The sequence below is a fragment of the Fulmarus glacialis genome, unplaced genomic scaffold (assembly GCF_000690835.1).
Source record: "Fulmarus glacialis isolate BGI_N327 unplaced genomic scaffold, ASM69083v1 Scaffold51588, whole genome shotgun sequence".
Classification (NCBI taxonomy): Eukaryota; Metazoa; Chordata; class Aves; order Procellariiformes; family Procellariidae; genus Fulmarus; species Fulmarus glacialis.
In genome coordinates, this window is record NW_009228685.1 from 1 (window position 1) to 16013 (window position 16013).

The following is a 16013-nucleotide window of genomic DNA, read 5'->3' on the forward strand; positions in this document are numbered from 1 at the left end:
TGGCATTCAGAGCCGGCTCCTCTCCTCAGTTATGCCTCCGTTTGTCACGCGTTTAAAGCCTCAAAGCGGCTACTGAGCGCTTTGTAGCGAGTAATTTCTGCTTTAATGCTCGGGGAATTAACGCTCGCGCTCCCAGCCCTGCGGGCGAGGGGAGGCAGCGCTTGTGTTATTCCTCAGCCCTTCTTCTCCCAGCAGGATGCCGTGCTGAGGTGGAAGATGGCTTTGTGGGCTCGGCAGGTCTCCCGCGGGTGTTGCCTGCTGCAAAAGGCCCGTGCTGCCGAATTTCCTGGAAGGCTGAGGAGCTGCAGCAGCACCGCACGGGCATGTCGTGGGATCTCCCCTCTGACTGGGCTGCCCTCTAGAAATGACGTTCTTCCGTGGAGATTGCAGGCGCACAGGCACGTATCTGTAGGAAGCTGTTCTCCGCCTGACAGTGCCAAGGATGAATCCTTTTCTTCTCCCGAAAGTAACTTGCCTCCACCAGTAAAACAGGAACAAGCAAAAGCAGAAACATTACCTGACCTGAATGCAAAAATACTGTATGAAGGTAAGAGGCCTTAGGGATACCATTTCTCCCGAATCTCCAAATCATGCTTTCAAGTATTACCCTTGGTTTGCCTTTTTTGGCCTGTTTATCTAAAATACTTATCTGAAGTACCTGACTTTCACTTGTTTTTAGCCCCATAGTTAACGCAGAATTCCTGTGGTCACTCTAGTATATAAAGAATACCTTTAAGCCGAGATAAAGATATGTTTTGGGTAGAAATGTTGGTCTGGAGCTGCTGTTTGAAGAGCTTTTCTTTTTGTAACTCTACCTGCAGCAGCTGAGCATTTGCCTTTCCCTCATAGCTGTACTGGTACAAAATAAAGGGGTTTGTTTGTTGTTTGGGTTTTTGTTTTTTGAGCAGGAGTGCGGGAGGCCACCCCTGAAGCAGCTCGCACAAAGCAGCCGTTTGAATGATCAGGGATGAACAACAGGAGGCAGCAGAGTGTGAAGCCTGCTTAAGCACTGCCCTGATGAGAAATGCTCGTCAAACCGTCTCCTGAGGAAAGGAGATAGATACAAGGTTGCCTTGGTGTTGTGGCGCCAAGGAAATTACCTCACTTTTCTCTGCTTCTATATCTAAGTGAGGATAAAAAAAATACCACCCTCTGAAAATAATTCTAGTATGCTGAGGAAACTTGCTCTGGATTACTAAGCAGTCTTGTATGTTCAGATTCTGCTTTGAGCACAGCCAAGTTGGATCCTACAGAGCTTATTTTTGGGGTGGCTCAGAGCTGCAACTGAGATCTGTGTGTTTGTGCAGCTGGTTCTGGAAACAGTGCTGCACCAGAACTGACAGGTCAGCCAGCTCGTATGTGTCTGCACCTGCAGTGCAGTTTATTTACATGCCAGATTTTTATCTGCCAGCAGACTTACTGTTGTATGTGTGTGTGTGGAGCATTTTGTCTGGTTGGCAGTGTATACAATGGAATAAATCTAATTGCTAACTTTTTTGGGGGGATAACTTGAGGTATGTTTCCTGATCGGACGTTTGAAGAACTTAGAGTGGCAAAAAAAGGGCATCTATGCTTCCAGAATGGACCTTGGTGTATATTGGTTCGGTCCTCAACAAGTTGAAAGGAAATGCGTGATATCCATATAGATTCCTAGAGAATTCTTATTATTGTTTAAGGTGTAGATGTTGCTAAAAACGTTTTACTGTGCTTTTGTTTCTGAGGCTTTGAGAAAAATAAGTGGCAAGACCTTCAACAGCTATTGAGCTAGTCTGTGCAACTCTTCCTAGAACAATAGGATATTCCTACTTATTTTGGAACCTGTCTTGGTAGCTCTGGTATGGCTTTGTTTTTTTGACATGGAAGAGTGTTACCCTAGTCTCTAGTAAGTCCTTGTGCGAAGGTACAGGACACAGAAAATCCCCATCCTGAAGAGTTTATAATTAGGGCTGTTGATCGGTAATCAGTTTGATAATTGAGGTGGATGCTAGCAGTCAGCCTGCAAAACAGTAATCTTGATCTAGCTGTTGTGAGCTAGATCAGTTTAGAGAAATATTTTTTAAAAAGACACTGAGCTCTGTGACTTGGAACACTTAAGGTGAAACAAGCATAATGGTGTTCACTTGCAAACCTTAATGAGTAGGAAATGGAGCTTGACTTCTTCAGCTGTTAGAGGTGGTGGCAGTCAGCAGCCATCCTGTAATGGATAAGACATGATAGCTTGGTTGGAGTTGGCTGTGAAATACCTTCAAAGTTAAAACAACTGCAGTTCAGACATCAGATTCAGAAAAGGCACAAAGTAGTGGGCTTGTCAGGTTATGAAAAATAACCTTTGCAGTAGCCTTTGGTCTGGATATGATCAGGCAAGAATGTATTTGTGAAGACATGAAAGAAGATTCTTTTTCAAGAAGGTGATGTGATCTGTTGTCTGCAGTGATCAAGGCAGCAGACTGAAGGCAGGCTTGCTGGGTACTACGCTCAGATCTGGCCACATGAGCAAGGGTTGATGGGCAGTGACAAGGACATGGAACAGAGACAAAAACTGGGAGTGGAGTCTATGTTTTCATATGTTTTCAAATAATAATTGATTGACTGTTCATCTCATGCACAGCGTTCTTGCATGTTGAAATGGCTTTTAAGAGATCTGTATAGCATTTGGTGGGAGCAGCTTTGTCTTTCACAAAATGCATTTGGGTCTTCTGTATTTGTTTCTTAGACTGGGATGACATCCCACCTTCGTCTGCTTTGGAGGAGATTTCTGAGGAAGAAGCCGTACAGATCATTGCAGAACCGCTTCTTCCCCTTCAATCTTCCACACTCCGAGATTATGTTGATCACTCAGAAACCCTGGCGAAACTCGTCCAGCTAGGTATGTGAGATTTTGTTTCTGTAGTTTGCCTATATCTGGAGCTTTGGAGATTCTATAATTTGTGTTTTAATCTTACTGGCTGCCTTGTAAAATTGAAAATAGGAATAGTGACCAATGGCTAAGGGCAGCAGAACGTTATCCAGGGTAAATAGAAAGAGAGAAGGGACTGCATGACTCACTAGCAATGCTGTATTAGTTGAAGACGAGGCTGGCTAGCTTTAGTCCCTTAGTGCTGTGGATGCTAGAAGGAGGCATGTCCCACAACTTCTGGAGGTGGGGAGCACTTTGTGTAACTTGATTGGTCTCTCTTCTTTTGGGCTGGTTAAGGATGCTTTAATGTGCTGCAAAAGAAATTACAGCTCTCCGTCCTTGGAAGGAAGGAAGGAGAGCGGTTGCTGTGGAGAACCTTAGAAGTGGGGCACAGTAAACTGGAGAGGCAAGGAGGAAGGGATGGAAGAGAACTTTACTTCTCATCAAAAAGCACTTGGACTGTGCAGGGATAGCTGAGTTCAAGATTGCTGGCCACCTCGTTTCCCAAAAGTGTAAGGAACACTAGAAGGAGGTTGGAGAAATAAATATTTGAGAGAGGGAGATCTGGCTCCGTGCAGTAACAAATTGCTATGTGTGAGCCAGTATCCAAAGGCACTTCACTGCAAAATCGTTCCCCTCCCTTGTATAATGGAGTTGGGAATTCCTTGGACACATACTTCCGTGCAACAGGAGTAGGTCTCTACAAGTGGCACACGCTAGTGTACTTGATTCCTCACATGCAGGATTCACTGCAAATGTCTTCCTTCAAAAAATAAACTTTGCAAAAGCATCTAAAATGACTGCTTGTTTTATCTGGAATCTTTCCACAATATACAAGGTGTTGTGACCTTGCTGTGTTGAGCAATTGAAGCATGCTAAATCAGTGCAAAAAAGGAGTAGTCCTATAAATTTCAACATGCCTTCCTGAAACATTTATAGGAAGTAGGGTCTGTGTTTAATTAAAACAATATCTAATTTTGTTTGTTGTAGGAGTTGACTTATCCCAAGTGGAGAAACGTCAAAAGGCAGGTCAACTCTTACTGACCTTGGACTTTGAAAAAGATATAAGAAAAATACTTCTCTTTCTTAAGGATGTGGGTGTAGAAGACAATCAGCTGGGACCATTCCTGACCAAAAATCCATACATCCTTGCTGAAGATTTGGAAGCTTTAGAAACCAGGTAAGCCTTTCAAATAGCAGCAGGGTGTTAAGCCCCTTGGCTTGAAGATCTAGTTTCCCAGTTGGCTTAACCTTGTCTGAACCTGTGTTGCTGCTGCTTCCTTTCTCACTCGATCCCTAGCTCCATGTTTCTGTGCCTTTCCATCAGTCAGCATTAACATGTGGTGGTATAGTAAGTCGAGTCAACATCCTGATCCACCTGAAAACTGTCCCATTAACAAATTTTACTGCTCATCCCTGTCTCTGTGCCACGGAGGAAGCACTTACTTGTGTCTCGCAGAGATCCTAGCTTTCTTTACTCAGCTGTATTTGTTTGGCGTGTACCTGTAAGAAGTTTGATTCTGAAATGGAATTGCTTTATTCTTCTGATTCATACTTCCATTAGGTGTGTTGATTATAGAAAAAAAAGCAGGAAAATGGGCTCTTATTTTTAAAATTACTCCAGGCTTCCATTAATTCAACAGTTCTTTTACAGAACAACTTGTGTGTGTGCACTTTGTAATGAACTCAAAACATCTTGGTCTTTAAAAATTCCAGAAAAGAAAGTCTTTCTGCTTGGCTTTTGCACGTAGTAGCTGTCCAAGACAGAAATCTGAAAATACGGCTTTTTTGAAACAGGCACATTAGTAGACTCATGTCTAACATAGACCTGACTTTTCTTCTTTCTCCTCTGTTCTTCCATCCTCCTGTTCAGTAAGTGGCCTTTCAGAAACAATATCCAAAAAGAACATGTGTCATTTTTCAGCAGTAGCTTTGAGTCTAGATGTCAGAGTTGCTTATATTCTTCTAAAGAGAGTATTTTTTGTTACGATGAACATTCTAACTGTCCTGTGGAGTCAGATTTGCTTTTCAGTGACTGTCCTGTGGCACTGCCTGGTTAGTAAAGTAGGGGCTGAACAGGGAAATCCAATTTCTTCTTCATTTTCTGCAACTTGATTTTTCAGTTAGTTCACCTCTGGCTCTGGTGAATGCGTTCCTGCAAGCTTTAAAGTAAGTGTGCTGCGGAGGGTGTATGGCAGGCTGTGAAGTGAATGTGTCTCAGATAGCTGTCTTTTGAAAGCCGAGTATCACCTTTGCATAAACACTTCGGTGCAGATGGACATGGTATTGGTTACATCACTCTGGAATGTTTTATTGCTATGGATTCCACGTTGCCAGGAAACAAAACACAAATTTCAATAGATTTGGCATTTAACTTCAGATAAACACTGTAAAAGTCAAAACATTCCATAATTCATAACAATTCTGACAGTTGCAAATCAGTGTCTGTACTGCAGCTGCACCAGATGCTTTGTTTTACGGTACTGTTAATGATGACTTAAAACTGTTAACATGCTACAGAGAACTGCTGACCCCTGTAGTAGAATGAGGGCTAACCTTGGTGCCAACACTCACAAATTTATCTCGAACTTCGGCCAGGTTGGATGATTGTGCTTCTTTAATATACCAGTTTCTAGATCCAGGTTATTACAATCTTGCCATCCCTCTTTTAAGCTTCTTGCCCTTCCAGGATGTGAAGAAATGCTTCAGGTGTGAATCTTAATGACTTGTTAACAGAAAACAAGTGGAGGGGAGTCAGGATAACCAAAAGGTTTTATTTTTAATCTGCTCATTTAGCTGTTTCTAGGATGCTTGGCAGTTGTGCCCTTGAAAAACTGAATGGAAGAAATATAGTGTAGCCAAGCTGCAGCATTCAAAACATAATGGGATAATTTTTGAAGGGCCAATTGTTTATTGTTGTGTTCTGCATTTCTTCCCCTGCTAACCTCTCCTTGTCTCTGAGGCTCCTGCAGCCAGTTCCGTCAGCATTGTCTGGAGCCTAGGCTGCTACCTTCTGCATTGGGGTGCCTGCTCAGTTAGGAATTGGTCCTCTAGAGTTTGTTCTTGGATCTTCTGTCTTGTGATGACTTCATTTTTTAGGGTTTGTGGAAAGAGACAGAGGTTGTAGTGACTGGAAGGCATTTTTATTTTTTTCTCTCCACAAGACATGATTTAACACACAGTCCATCTTTTGCTGAATATCTGCTTCTGCAGAATATTCTGCAATCCATTTAGGATCTTAATTACTGCCAGATAAATTCAGTTCTTGTATGCTTCAAGTTCATTTGACAGCAAATACTTCTGTATATGCTTATCTATAACCAAAGGAACCTCTTCAAATTGTATTTCAGTTTTTTTGCAAATGGTAGAATGTGGGTTAATCATGTCTCTTTTTATTTTGTGTGCTGTATTTCCCCCCATTCCTTTTTCTGGGAGCTATGGTAATAATCTACTGCAAGTACTACTTGAAATAGGATTTCACTTTCCTGAATTCAACAAAGTTTGGAAGAAGTTTTGAGTTGGAAAGAAAGCAAGCAAGCAAGCTCTGTTAAACATAAAAACTTTAGTCAACTCGTTCTCCTTTCTGACAACCAGATGTTTTGTAACTAAATCCTCAGACCAGTGACTGAAAGTAGGGACCTATTGTAACAAACGTAACTTCAGCTGATTTAGAAATGTCTTTTTGGACAATGTCTCTACAGATAGCATTGTTGTATGATATTTCTACTCCAGTGCTATTGGCAAAACAGGGATGTATGAGGTATAGTACTCTGTTCTTTCAGCAGTAGAAATGGAATTCATTAAAATAGCAAAAGGCTGTATATATCTTCTTGTCCATACCCTATGATGATCTATTAATGTGTTTGCAATCTAGGAGACAGGCTGGTAGTTAAAAGTAGGTTAACATAGTTATCTGCTTCAGTACAGCTGGAAGGAATTAAAATCTGTCTTTGGTATTGACATTCTGTTCTGAGGTTTATTTTACTTCTAATTAATTGGAAGGGATGGTATTTTGCTTTTATGATAACTGCAGATTTCCCCCTAATTATTTTTGGCAGGGTTGCATGTTAATGCTAGAACATCTGTCCATTTATAAGATATCACTGAGGAATTTAAGCAAGTACTGAATAAATGGAGGCAATAAAATTTTCATCACTGGATTTTATTTTGTTTTTGTTCTCTTTCTAGAGTGGCTTACCTAAAATCAAAAAAATTTGGTACGGCAGAAATTGCTCAGATGGTCTCAAGAGCTCCATATTTGCTGTTGTTTTCAGTGGAAAGGCTGGATAACAGACTGGGTTTCTTCAAAAATGAGCTTGGCCTCAGTGTAAAAAAGGTAAAGACTGAAGTCTTTAGGTACTTTGTCAGTGACAACTGTAAGGCCTTTGAACATGAATACTTCAAGTGTTTGGAAGTTATCCATAAACATTAGTGACGTTACTGATGGTAACACAGAGGGTTATAGGAGGATAACATGATTTCAATTGTTTATAGGAGTAATATGGACATCTAACATTCAAAGGTCCTGAAGTACAGTTCTTGAAGATGATCTGCAGGTTATTGTCAAACAAGCATCTATGTCTCCAGTTTTATTATCTGAGGTGGGTCAGAAGACTGAATCCATTGCTGAAACAGAGAGCAACAACTTTTTTAACTTCTAGAAAATTAATTGGCTCTCTTCATCTCTTCAAGATACTGTAACATAGTTGACTCGTTGGTGAAAAATAGTCTGATCTGCGAATATCATATCAAAGTAAATGCCAAATCATATGCTCAGCTCACCAAGAGTAACCCTGGGGTTCACTTGTGAGTGCTTACCACATTACGTGCTTAGCAGGTGTTTAGAACCATGCTTCGGGATCTTCAGAGGAGGTAGTAGCTGGACTTTCCTGGAATAAGTGGGCAGTGTTAGTTGTTTCCTGCAGTAGCTGGGGGTTGCAATAAATGTCAAGTTCAAGTGGAATCTGGTGTTCTTCTATTGGCTTCTATTAGCTGAACAGTCATAGCTGTCACAGTGCCTGTTGCTGGCCTTTCCATGCTTGAGGTAAGAAATCTCTCTGGAAAAGGGTTTAGTCACTGCCTTGTACTCAGGGCGGATTACAAGTAATCACATGGCTTAGCGGACGTGGAGTAATTTCTTGTATTGCCATAATACTATAGTCTAACCACATCCTGAGGTAGACAAATTCCACTGCAGTTAAAAAATCCTTTTATAGCTTCTATCAGGTAGCGTTTTGTTTACTTTTTACAAAAAAGTGGGAAGAAACAACTTGAGCACTGAGAGAGATTGGGCATTTGAGCATGCTTTGTACTTTTGGGGTATGCTTTTACTCCCTCTTCCTGTCTGTTTTACAACAGCTACGTTATTTTTTGTTTTCCAAACAAACATATTTGAGTAACTTTTTGCATCTTAATATACTGCTGCTTCATGCAAACTCATCTTTGGGGTAGAGATAAAATGAAATGCAAGTGAAAGTGCATCCCTCTTCCAAGTGGGGGGGGGGGAAAAAGCTTATATGAGATCTCTATCTTTCTTTCACAGATGGATTCACAAATAAGCTTTCACTTATAATCTTTCCTTTGTGTGCTTTTCCTAATTGTAGACAAAGGATCTGGTAATTCGTCTTCCAAGGCTACTGACTGGCAAATTAGAGCCTGTAAAAGAAAATCTTCAGGTGAGCTTATTAGTAGATATTAAAAGTGTATTGTGTATCCACATAGTTTAAGAGTTGTCAGAAGATAAAATTCCTGGAGGAGAATCCTGTACAGAAAGAATTTAATGAAATAATTTTAGTGGAGATATAAAATAACTGAGGATTTTGTTAAACAATTTCTTTTCTGCTACAGCTTGCAAGCTTACAGCATACGTGGAGCAGTATCTTGCTCTGTCTTCTACTTTGATGTAGGTTAGAAACTTCATCTGGGTCCCTTCCTGCCAAAGTTGCTATCTGATGACACAAATTGTTACCCATTTCTTTACGAATGAAAAATAGGGTCTGCTCCCTCCTTTTTTTTTTTTTTCCTTAATTATTATGTTTTTTTGCTAACTTGGATTTAGGAGCAAGAAATGTGCAGTTGATTATTTTCCTCTTGGCAGGTAGCTAGTCTGCCAAAATGTGCATTTGACACCTATTGTCTGATAGCAGATGGTCGTTATTAACAACTGTGGGGAAAATAACTTCAAACCCACAGGGACTCCTTTCCCTTTTGAAAATGTAACTATGTATTGGTTTAATTATTGTGCTGTAAAGCCATCTAGGCCAAACAGCATGATGTAGTGTAACAACTTGAGAAATCCCATTATCCTATAATGCATAACTGTGAATTAAAATATATAATTTTCAGACAGACTCACTGCTCTGAAACTATTAAACACTGGGAATCTTGCAATCTAAAATGTGTGTGTGGTAAGGGAGGAGACTGGAAAGTAGCAGACTGTTCCAATTAATAGTGCTTTCTTTTTAATGAACATTGTTCCCACAGGCTAGGGATTCAGTATATTCTAATGAATGTGTTTTTAAGATCCTCAGTTCTCTGCAACTATGTTACCTATCTACCAAAAAGTGTATAGTGTAGCATCCTTATTTTTAACATGTTCTAGAGAGAGAGGAAGGATTTTTAGGTCCTCGCTATTAGAATCTGCTGATACTTAGAAGCTCCAGCCTTTCAGGAGGTTGGATGTCTCAGATTCAGAATCTGGGTTCAGACCTGTATGTCCTAAGCTGGTGGTGGGCAGGCAGTTCTCAGAAAGTGAAACCATATACCAGCAGCTCAGAAGTGATCTGGTGGTATCCCTCATTCTGAGTGGGCTGTTACTTAGAAACAACTGCTGCAGCTGATACTGGTTGTTAAAAGATAGCAGTCATGGACTAAATGAGCTTCCATCCTCTGAAGGTTTCATCAAGCACAATTACAGATTCACTGATAGGGTAAAACTGGAAAGCTTGCATTACCACTGCCTGTTGTGGGAATCATATGGAGTACGTTGAATATTGCTGGGGCTTACACAGTAAGCATATGTGGTCTAGAGACTTACTGAATATTAAATATGTTTACTGTCAATCTGAGTGCAGTCAAAGCAATTCAGACTTGAGCTCACTGTTTATGTCAAGAGAGAGCTGTTCCATTTCACAGAGCAGAAAAGAAAAGCTCAAGATGCTTGCCTCAATTACCTCTACAGTGGGGCCAGCTATACCTCTCCACTGATTTAACCATCAGGTCTTACTCTCAGTTGTGTATCTTAATGCAGTAAGTTACCCCTGCAAACTCAGATCTGTGGAAGACACCACTAAAGTGCAAACACATCTCTTCATACTTGAATGCTGTCTTAGTTGATTGGTATTTCTAATACTATGCAAATATTTATGAAGCAGATAAGGAAGAACTAGGAGTTGAAAGACCTGATTATAATCACGTCTAGAAAAGGTTCCTTGTAAGGATCTGGAAGTCCTAAGGTGGCTTCAAAACCCAGATTCTAAGCCCTTCCCTTTGTATTTGCCAGGCAGTTTTGGAAAAGAGCTGCAGTCTTGGCACATCAAACTCGAAAAACAAAAAGCACCACCTTTTTGCCAACTGAAGAAATACCTGAGTTGGATTTGAAAGTCTGGTTATGTTGACTGACAAGCACACCCACTTCATGACTGAAAACAAGCTGCTTGTAAATGTCACTGGAGGATAGAAGAAATGGCTGAGTTACCAGACACTCTTGTATGCTGAATTCCTTTCTCAACAACTCAATGAACTGCTTGCCATTCTGCACTTTGGGAGGAGTGCTCATGATTTTATTGAAAAAATGTGTTTTGTTTTCCTTTTGGGAAACCATAATTGAAGTCAAGGCAGTCTCTGAAAAAGACATCTTATTTTAGACATTAACCAACTGTAAAATAGATTGAATACACCACATATTCTACACATCTCTTTCAGGTTCAACAGACTTCAGTTGAAGACTACAGGACTGAAATTATACTCCCTAATATAAAAATATAACTTGGATACATTAGCAAAAGAAATAACACATTAACAAAAGTAGTCACTAGCTATTTGATTGCTGTGTTTTACAGAGCTCAACAGCTCCACAGCTAGAAAGTCAAGTCTCTTTTGACAGCTTGGTATTGAAACTGATGAAAGACACTTAGGGGAGAATTTTTGTGCTTGTAACTGCCATGCATACTGAGATGCAGCTTTTTTGTTCATATCTCAGACAAGCTGAAAAATACATAGCATTCACAGAAGTCATCTTTACTTCAGGGATCTCTGTAAACAAATTACACTTCAATCCAGAATGATAAATAATTCACACTATCTGACTCAAGACGAACTGGAGTGGCAGATATTATTGTAGGTTGCATTCTTGTTGCTGCATGACAAAGGGTAGAAGAATTTTGCATTAGTTTATTTCAGTTAAAATAAGCTGTTTCTTGTAGCTGACTTCTGAAGATAAAATTGTGTTCTTTTTCAGGTTTGTCAGATTGAACTTGGTTTTCAGCGTAATGAAATTCAACAGATTGTGTTTAAAACCCCCAAGATTTTAACTGCAAATAAAAAGAGGCTCAAACAGACATTTGACTACTTACACAACATAATGGGCATTCCCCACCACATGCTTACTCGCTTTCCCCAGGTGAGCTGTTAATCTGGGAATAAATTGTAGGTGCTCTTTGCATAGCTGCTTCACTAGTTTTGTGCTGAAGGTGGAGCCTCACTGTATGCAGGACACGCGTGAATTCTTGTCTGTGGCTTTTACTCTAATTGGGATAACTTTTATTAGCAATTCAGCAACCATTGAGGATTCCAGTGTGGAAGTGCCCTTCTTCTTCCCCTGGCACATGTGACACCACTACCCCTGTCTTGTGAATTTTTAAGTTTTCAACAGAAGTAGTCATGCTCATCTCTTCTGGATTCATGCAAGAGAGATTACTTGCCTGCTGAGAGATTCCTTGTCCTGAAATCTGACCTAGCTAAGAGACACAAGAGAAGACAGATCATGCAGAAGATCTGTTCATTAGATAACATATATACAAAAACATTTCTTTCAGATTTGTGTAGTTAAAAATGAAATTTTATAGATTCTAGGATCTGAAAATATAGTTTAAAGGTAAGAGAAGTTCTGTCCATTAGGCAGTCAGATTCTTACTGATCTTCCTATTGCTGCAGCAATAGCTAAAAAATCACAGGAGTGAAAATAGATTAGTTTCTTGATGACTATTTTGGTTTTTTCTATCTCATTACTGTTATTCCCTCACAAATTAAAAGTTGAAAGCATTAGTCATTTCATCCAGTGCTGACAACAGTCATACTAGCTTCTTTCAAGGAAAAAAAGAAAGCACAAATTACAACTTCTGAACTGCAATAATTTTCTTCCTAAGTAAGTCTAGTAGGGAATCTAACTGTCTAATCTAACTGGCTAAAAAGCCAAAATTATATGGGGAAATAAAACTACGCCCCAGGATTTTGATTACTCATCTTGCTATTTAATATATCTTTACTTAACAAGGATGCTTGCTATAACTCCGATCCGTGTGTCACTTTTGCCTTCCTTGACCTATAAGTGACCACAAGTCTTGCTCGCTTTCTTCTTGTCTTATTGTTGGCTTGGTGGTGGTTCACCTTGTTATTTCTCTTCCCTTTGTTTGGAAGGCTAGGTGGAGAGTTTCCTCTATTCCTTGTTCTTGGTGCAGTCACCCTCTCTTCCCTGTTCTTCCCTTCCATCCTCAAAAACTGTTGAGTTCCAGGATATGGCTAGTGCAACTCAGTCTGTATATGGTCTGGCCATTAACTTGTGCATTCACAAATGCATACTTGTCTCCATCCGTTCTTGCTTCTATTCTGAATGACAGTAATGCTGAAAATAAGAGGCATACAGGATTTTTTTGTCAAATCCTTTCTGAGCTTACAGCTGCTGTTGTAATCATCCTTCCTGTCAGTTAGCTCCATAAATGGCGGTTAAGGTTTTTTCCCTGTCTTCTGACTTCCTCTTAAAATTCAAGGAAGGCAGAAGAGGAACAGTAGTTTTGCTTTCTGTCCTAGTTCAAATTAGTTTGCATCCTCATTAAACCCTTCCTTCAGTAGTGTAGTCTCCCTTTTTAGTAAAAACTCTGCTCGCTTTCATTGCTTTAGCATTCATGTTTTCACCATTATCTTCTCTAAAGCAGCATCTCTCTTCAGTTGTACTGCTCAGAAATGCGAAGTTAGATCTCTGCTTTTAAGACTTAACTGTGCATCTCTTGCCTTCCCCACTTCTCTCTTTTTAGATTTCCACTGATTTCTTTCATGTTTCTCTTACCATTGTTCTTGCCTTTGACTGTCTAGAATCCTTTTTGTGACAAATACCTTCAAAGATGTATTGAATGTCTTCTGCATTGCTGTGCAGCAGAAGACAAGTGGTTGTTTTGAACCACTGCACTGTGCGTTTTGGCTGTGTTGTGACAGGAGGCGCAGCCACTCACCTTTTCTGTTGCCACTGTGCAATTCACTCATTTGTATTATGCCAAGTGGTCACCTGGTCATTTCTTCCTTGTAACAATGCTCATCTGAATCTGACTGTATAAATAAACGCTTCTGATAATATAGGGAAAATGCTTAGGTATTCTTGCTCCCTGTTTCTGAATGTCTCCTCTCTGCTTTCTTGGCTGTGATTACACCAAGGTAATATAGTTATATATAAACAAAAAAAACTATCATGCTTACAAGAGTTGTATCACTCCCTGATTTCCCTCAGCATATTGTATTGAAACATTTATTTAGAATTTAGATTTATATATAAATGTAACCTACGTGGTGTTTGACAAAAATAAGAGAAAAGATGCAAATTATTTTTCTTCCTAGAACTTCATTTTGTCTAAAAAATGCTCTTATTTTAGATTCATCAGAGTCTGAAATTTAGACAGCCTAAAAGATTCTTCCTTTTCTTTCTTAGGTTTTCAACTCAAAGCTATTACGAATCAAAGAGAGACATATGTTTCTTACATTCTTGGGAAGAGCCCAGTATGACCCAGCACAACCCAGCTACATCTCTCTGGACCAGCTAGTATCCTTGCCCGATGAGGTGTTTTGTACAGAGATCGCCAAAGCTTCTATACAGGACTTTGAAAAATTCTTGAAAACACTTTAATTAGTAACACATGTAAAAAGGAATAGAATAAAGTTATGAAATAAACATATTTCATATTTTCATAAAACTACTCCCCTTTATGGTCTCTTAACTTCTTAATTACTGGTTTAAGAAGTTGTTGCTTATGAAACATTTGTAGGATGTAATGGCTCACAGTAGTATTTTTTTATGGTGACTTAAAAATGTATTTCAGAAGGATTAATTGAATATATGTTGTTTGCTACTGATGCAATCCTTGTAATTAATTGCTAACTTAATTGAGAGTGAATGATGCAGCACACTAACAGAAAAGTAAATTAAAGTGGATGCGTTGTTTTGTTTTGTTTTGTTTTTCTTTCAATAATTTCAGAGTTTGGGGAGGTGGAAAAACTGGCTAGGGATTTACTCCCTGTCTCGCCCTCTGTCTTTTCCCCTCACCCTCCCTCCCAAAAATTAGAGGAACAAGCTAATGCAGTAGTGAAGAAGTGATGTGATTACCTGCTTTTATCTTAACAGCCAATAATGGTATTCTTTTCCTTGTACATTATAAAGAAGTACACTGTTACATATGTGAAGCCCCTCATACAAAAGGGCATTTTTCAACAGGTTACAGAAGTGTTTGTGAAGCTGGCTGCTGAAGTTAATATCCTAAAAGCTGTTCAGTGAAACTTGGTTTGACATATCAAAGAAAATCGGCAGACCGAATCTAGGCAAATTACAAAAAGAAAATAAGCTCCTCCTAGATTTCAGGGACATGTATAATTTCATTTTAAGTCACTTTTCTCTTGCCCTTGTTGAGGAGGGGAAGCAGTTTTTCCCACCCCAATGACATTTGTATGGCTTTAGTATACAAGTAACCATATGAAAAGAGGCTGTAGCATATACTTGACAGAGTTATCTTGCTCAGTTATAACAACTGAAGTAAATGCTAACATTAGGAATCATGGGACTATTAAAAGTACTTAATCCTATCAGTAAATAAATCACATTAATATGGAATTATCAAATGCTTCACAGTGTATTTGGTGAAAGTGAAGAAACTGACTAAAGCCAAATGCAAACTGTCTGATAGTTTATTGTTTAGAAGTTTCCATTCGTTCTGTTGAAATAGTTCAGGAAACTGAAACCCAGATGTTTTCATTTGGATTTAAGCTTATTTAATGAAAAAGTTTCAGTGTTTTAAATGCTTAGTGTTGGAGCTTAAAATACCAGTTTGAGTCACAGAAATGTAAGAGACTGAAGAAGATTTTGTATGCAGACAGAAGAATAAAATTCAAAAGGTTAAATTCCCCTAATAGGTGGGAAATACAGTAAGGTTAAAGAGACATTTAAAGAATGATAATAGTAGTCATCTCTGGATCACAACTTGGGTCTTTTATCCAAAATAAAAATTTGAAATTTGAATTACAACACCCAAGAAAAGGAATATTGTCAGAACAAGCAGGGTGCAAAATGGTTTACTGGTGCATCTTCACATGAAACACAGTAAAAAGCCACATTCATTGTCTGCAATGTATATCTGAGATGCTCTGTTTTGTCTTTCGTTCTCGTGTTTCCCACTCGGTTGGCCTGGGAAGATCACTTGAAATCCTCTGTTAAGCAGACTGTTCTTGGTGGAGACGCATAATATTTCATCTAAAGTGGTGGCTGAAATGTGATGGCTAAACGCTTCCCCATTCCTTCCTTTCAAATAAAAATACCTAACTAATTCAATATGCTTACTTAGATTTTGACTGTATTAAATGCTAGTAACAAACTATAATCTTCAAAAAATCTAGTAAAAATTAATGTTTCTAGTAAAAATTAATGTTAATAGAAAGTATGTGGGCTCATAATGCCAAAGTAAAGAGTTTGCTTTTGCAGATTTACTCCACTGTCCTTATGACAATCTGTATTAGCATGTGACAAACCCTTATATTATAGAATATGTATATTTTGAATGTCTTAAACTTTGAGCTTTTAATTCCTTTATTTTTAAATGTAAAAATGATTGCTGCCAGAGCTAAACCAGTTTCTTTGAAATGTTCA

The 16013-nt window shown here is 39.1% G+C and overlaps 1 protein-coding gene across 1 annotated transcript; it reads left to right on the forward strand.

Annotated features, from left to right (window-relative positions):
- Nucleotides 1-216: 216 nt before the first annotated feature.
- Nucleotides 217-14060, forward strand: MTERF3 (mitochondrial transcription termination factor 3). The gene is made up of 7 exons (XM_009583532.1): nt 217-547; nt 2714-2866; nt 3887-4076; nt 7085-7232; nt 8500-8571; nt 11355-11516; nt 13812-14060. Exons 1-7 carry the CDS (start codon nt 217-219, stop codon nt 14004-14006), a joined length of 1251 nt encoding a protein of 416 aa, XP_009581827.1. The 3' UTR covers nt 14007-14060.
- Nucleotides 14061-16013: the final 1953 nt, after the last annotated feature.